Here is a 6,000-nt window from a genome sequence, read left to right as displayed (position 1 = left end):
AAAAAATAAATCCTTTCCGGTTTTGGATTTGATCCCATAAACAAAGAGGCAGGTTCATATTCAGAAATTCCAGCCCACTCACTGTTGGAAGGAGATTGTGTTTTTGGCTCATATTTAGGCCTGACCATAGTAATTTTATCAAATCATACAGGCAGGTTTGATAATCAGCACCTTCAATCTCTTCCTTTTGAGTAACTGTATAGTTGGATCCCTAAATTATATTCTCGATTTATAATGTGAAATGCATTAGCTTTTTTCTTTTGGCAAAGAAATGTGTTCCTGAGTTTTTGATCCTTTTTTAAGGGCATAAGTCTTTCTTGTTGTTTGTCCTGCAGCAACAAGAGGCAGCAAGTGGCTTTCTTCCTATTGTGTATAGGCACACAATTTAATTATTATAAATCAACATTTTCCTTGAGGCTTTGTGCATAATACCTTACTTGTTTTCTATTAGTTGTCTTTCCACAACAAGACAGAAAAACATAATACTTGCATAATAGAACAATTGTAGCAGTATTCTGACAAGGCCAATTTACATGGAACATTGTTTCCAAAGAATATCTTGGTAGAAAATACCGAACAGCTATACAAACCTACTATTACATTTGAAAATCATTAGCCTCAAAGGAATAATAACAGTGTGCTATTAAAACTCAGAATACATTTTCACTATTTGAGGTTTTAAAGAAAACTTTATAAATATGCAAATTGCAGATCAACAAATCCAAAATAAAATACACTAAACAACTGATATGTAGACAAAAGTTTATTTACACCATACAACATTTTAAATATTTTATACACAGCTGCAGCAGAGAAAGCTATTCTGAGCTTTCCAGAGAAAACTGCAATAATAAAGATGTGAAATATATTATTCATATAAAAGTGAGATTATTACTTTATTGCATTTAAAGCAATGAAGAATGTAGCTCAACAGACATTCATTTAATGACAAAAACTTTGCTTTTTTATATTATAAAGTAAAAAGTGTAGTAATGGCCAAACAGACTGTTATAAACTTTAAAAACTGCATAAATATATACATTGTGCTTCATGGTGAAGTTTTTTGAAAACTAAACCAAATGAAGCTGTTACAACATGAATCGTTGCTTGAGGTTTATCTATAAAGATTACCTTACAAATCCATTCCACGGGTACTTACAACACACGATGGTAAGAATTGTACACCTGGTTCTCCACTAACTTTACTAGTGGAATATATTGTACGAAAAAAAACCCACTGACATTTGGCACATGAAGATCCTGACATAAAGTAGTCACAATGTTCAGACACAAATGTCAGGCTTCCCAAGTCTCTTTAGTGTCAGTGCAATGAATTCATTTTTGTTTTTGTTTTTGTTTCAGTTCATTTTGATTTTGTTAAACTTCTGTTTGAAAGTCACCTTCCTGCACATCTAAAGGCAAGTTCAGACACTTCTCCCATTCTGCTGGTCTTAGTTCTAAAGCATCTTTTGCCTCTGTATCTAATACGTTTATTGTGGTATAATGTTGGTATTCATTCGTGGTTTTGAAAGTGTCCCATGGAGCTTTGTTTGGTGTTGGGTTTTCCTGAGGAGAGAAAAACAAAACAAAACAGGAAGAAAAAAATTTAAAGAAAGACATTTGTTTTTTCTGTGTATAATGTTGATCAGTGGGTAGCCTAATGGGGTACAGAAATAATTGAGATGAAATGATTTTGAAGGGAGCTGAAGTGGTTTGTGTCCAACATCATCAGCATGTTGGAAGCCTCATCACCTGAGCTTCCAAATAAATCCCCTCCTTCTAGAAAGTGCCAATACTGAACAGAGAATGTCAAGGGGCATGTGGGCAATCACTGAGAGCTGGTCTACACTAGACCAGGCAGGTCAGCTTAAAGTAAGTCACCAAAATGAGTAGCTGGATTTGGTTTACCTTAAACTGAGCTGCCACTGTGCTTACACTGAGGGAGGCTGGTGGGATCACACACTGCCTCTTGGCTTCCCTTACTCCTCACAGAATAAAGAGTACAGCAGGCCAGCAGGGGCTGCCCTCAGAGTTCAGTTTGGGGGGGTCTACACTAGACCTGCCAAATCAAACACTAGAAGATTAATCTCTGGAGGTTTGATCTTCTCTGTATTATAGACATGCCCCCAGGGCCATATTTAGTAACTATTTTATAGAAAAGCAGGAAGAAATGAAGGGACATTCTCTTGAGTTGTGGAATGATATATAATAGAGGTTGCTAGCTTAGTTATAAATTGGGATAACCTGATGATCTGCTTATGAAATAACAAAAGTGGCCTAATTTCAGCAGGGGCTGAGAGCCGTCAACTCCTGTTGAGTACAATGGGAATTGATGAGGCTCTCTATGGAGAAATGAATATTGCCTGAAGTTGAAGGCTGACTACTATAAATAATTCCCCAAATCATTATGATGCTGAATTTGAAGTCATTCCTGATATGATTACTGATAGCTAATGTCTAACAGGTAGAGCATTCCCTCAATCTGTTTTCTGCTAACAAACAACATCCTTTGCTTGATTAGTGTTTGGGGAAAGTCTTAGAAGGTTCTACACTTAGAATCATAATGTTTGCTAATGCAAAGGTTTCACTTTTAAGGAAGCATTATAACAATTCAAATTTGATTTTTGTGTGTGTGTGTGTGCCAATATCTTGGTGAAGCTGCTGTACTCGGTTGACTTGACTGGACTTGTTCCTTATTAAAATGGGGCAGAATATGGCTAGTAGGTTCTGTTCTCAGATATTCATGTGCTACTATCACTGGCATCAGTATGAACTCTGTGAGTGCATATGGGCCTTATCTAAGGATTTTTGAACATACAGAAAAATTTTGCAGTTATTTTAATAGGCTATTGACAAGGGCCAGTCTGAGACTAGAATTTAGCCAAAATACTTCACAATTTTAAGAAGAGTAGTAGTAAAACAAATAACCTAGCATGTTTGTGACATAACTGAGAATATTATTTGCCTGTTTCCCTAAGTATGGAAAAGAAGTGGTGAATGATAGCCATGAGCAAAATGAGCTTATTGAGTGATTTATCAAAAACAGCTGTGAATATTTTTGTAATATCTATTCTTTTTTTTTCAATCCTTCTGGGAAGCTTGGAAATATGTTTCCCCTATCAATTTTGCATGTATTAACTTTTTAAATAAAATAGTGGTATTATTTTCTCATCAGTTTGAATGACCTTAAGACTGACTGCTATTTCTTCTGAAAAACAAAACCGTAAATTCTGTAAGCACTTAATGGATATATCAGTTCTAAGGGAATAACTTTAAAACATACATAGAACCTAGAAGTACTTTCTTTCCAGATTTTGTTCAGAAGGCAACATAATTCAAAGTTTTGGGTTTAAAAAGTGATTTGCACAGTGTCTTCCAGTGAGGGCCCAATGCCATATTCCTTGTGCATCTAAAACTCGCATTCTCTTCACACAAAGGCTGCATTATGGGGTCTTAAGGGATATCAAGTTAACATAAGAACATTAGAACGTCCATACTGGGTCAGACCAAAGGTCCATCTAGCCAGTACCCTGTCTGCCAACAGAGGCCAATACCAGATGCCCCAGAGGGAGGGAACACAACAGGTAATCCTCACATGATCCCTCTCCTGTCACCCATTTACAGACAGAGGCTAGGGCACCATTCTTACCCATCACAGTTAATAACCATTGATGCACCTAACCTCCATGAATCTATCTAGCTCTTTTTTGGCCCCGTTAAAGTCCTAGTCTTCACCACATCCTCTGACAAGGCGTTCCACAGGTTGATTGTGCAATGAGTGAAGAAAAACTTCCTTTTGTTTTAAACCTGCTGCCTATTAATTCCATTTGGTGACCCCCTAGTTCTTATATTGTGGAAATAAGTAAATAACTTTTCCTTATTCACTTTTTCCACACCAGTCAAGATTTTATAAACCTCTATCATATTCCCACCTTATGCAATGTCTACACTGCCTCTTTTTTGCAGAAGAGGTAATGCAAATGAAGCACTCATCAGCAACTTCTTGCACTTCATGTGCATATTCTCTTTTGATGCTTTTTGCAGAAGAGGTTTCTGCACCAAAAAAAGCAGTGTAGATGGGTCCATTTTGCGCAAAAAAACCCTTTTGCTCAAGAAACCTTATTCCTCAAAAAATGAAGTTTATATGTTCTTGCACAAAAGGTTTTTTTTTAGCAAAATGGACCCATCTACGCTTTTTTTTTCGCAAAAATCTCTTCCACACAAAACATCGGAAGAGAATATGCAAATGAAGTGTGAGATGTCACTAATGAATGCTTTATTTGTATTGCCTCTTCCACAAAATAAAGGAAGCATAGACGAGTGCTTTGTCTCCTCTTTTCTAAGCTGAAACGTCCAAGTCTTTTTTATCTCTCTTCATGTGGGACCCCTTCCAACCCTCTAAGCATTTTTGTTGCCCTTTTCTGAACCTTTTCCAATGCCAATATATCTTTTTGGAGATGAGGCGACCACATCTCTGCACAGTATTCAAGATGTGAGCGTATCGTGGTTTTATATAGAGCTAATAAGATGTTAGCTATCTTATCTTTTATCTCTTTTCTAACATTCTGTTTGCTTTCTTGACTGCTGTTGCACATTGAGTGGATGTTTCCAGAGAATTATCCACAATGACTTCAAGATCTCTCTCTTGAGTAGTTGTGGCTACAAAAGTTCCCTATAAATTTGTTCGTATAACTGGAATTAAATTTTCCAATGTGTATTACTTTACATATATCCACATTAAATTTCATTTGCCATTTTGTTGCCCAATCACTTAGTTTGGTGAGATCTTTTTGAAGCTCTTCACAGTCTGCTTTGGTGTTAACTATCTTAAGCAGTTTGGTATCCTCTGCAAATTTTGCCACTTCATCATTTACCCCTTTCACTAGATCATTTATAAATAAGTTGAATAGGATTGGTCCCAGGACAGACCCTTGGGGGACTCCACTAGTTACCTCTCTCTACTCTGAAAACTGACCATGTATTCTTCCCCTTTATTTTCTGTCTTTCAACCAGTTATCATCAGTCCATGAGAGGGCCTTCCCTCTTATCCCATGAAAACTTACTTCACTTAAGAACCTTTGGTGAGGGACCTTGTCAAAGGCTTTCTGGAAATCTAAATATACTATATCCACTAGATCCCCCTTCTCCACATGTTTTTTGACCTCCTCAGGGAACTCTAGTAGATTAGTAAGGCATGATATTCCTTTACAGAAACCATGCTGACTTTCCCCCAACAAATTATGTTTATCTGTGTGTCTGACAATTTTATTCTTCTGTTTTGAATAGTGCATCTTACAGTGTGGATTAAAAGATACAATATGTGTTTCTTTTGAAGATTTTGAGTTTAAATACAACATCTTCAGCATATAAACTCTCATTGTTTTCAGTAAGCTTTGGGTCAAGCCCTAAATATTCACCATTTGACCTCCATTTGGTTCCTGACAGAAATCGAAGGTCACGTGATTTTGCCTCTTGTGCCTCCTAGAACAACACTGCTTCTCTTGCTGCATTGCAAATTTGTTTTCTGAATTGCAGTCTGGATGATTGTTCTGGAAAATAAGTTTGGCCACAGAAATCATTTCTGAGAGATTTTGCTTTATAAAATGATAATCAGGCCAAGAAAGCACTATAATTTGGAAAGCAAAACCCAATAATTATTTATTTTAATTAATATAGATAAGTAAGGGTGCACTTAATATTCAGAAACAAATCCTCTAAAATATTAATTATAGTTAAAAGCATTGTGTACATAGGACATACAATCTTTTATTTTTATTATAGATGGCACTAGTAGAGCTGTGCAAAATGTTTACAATAAAATCCCAAACCATACAAATTTCATCTGATTGTACAAAAGACATATACACCAGATTTGTCCATTATATTTTTTAAAACTTTCAAGAAATCTTCAGCCAGTTGTATGGTTTGTATTACATATGTATGTTTAAATGGCACTGATGTGAAAGCAGATGAGATACAATGGTTTCAGCTAAAGTCTCC

General features: G+C 36.1%; 1 protein-coding gene across 4 annotated transcripts in view; it reads right to left on the bottom strand.

Annotated features, from left to right (window-relative positions):
- Positions 1–749: 749 nt before the first annotated feature.
- ADGRB3 (adhesion G protein-coupled receptor B3) overlaps positions 750–6,000 on the bottom strand; it is a 649,111-nt gene continuing 643,860 nt past the window's right edge. For 3 of the 4 annotated variants that reach the window (XM_075923698.2, XM_014575580.4, XM_014575582.4), the window contains 2 exons: positions 5,418–5,549; positions 750–1,566 (listed from right to left, as the gene is read on the bottom strand). In XM_075923698.2, coding sequence (XP_075779813.2) covers positions 1,378–1,566; positions 5,418–5,549 — 321 coding nt within the window. In that variant the 3' untranslated portion in view covers positions 750–1,377. The remainder of the gene's footprint in view (positions 1,567–5,417; positions 5,550–6,000) is intronic. The other variant, XM_089777101.1, reaches the window with a different exon arrangement.

This window comes from Pelodiscus sinensis, chromosome 3, assembly GCF_052426305.1.
Source record: "Pelodiscus sinensis isolate ZL-2025 chromosome 3, ASM5242630v1, whole genome shotgun sequence".
Classification (NCBI taxonomy): domain Eukaryota; kingdom Metazoa; phylum Chordata; order Testudines; family Trionychidae; genus Pelodiscus; species Pelodiscus sinensis.
This window is presented reverse-complemented; position numbering and strand designations above follow the sequence as displayed.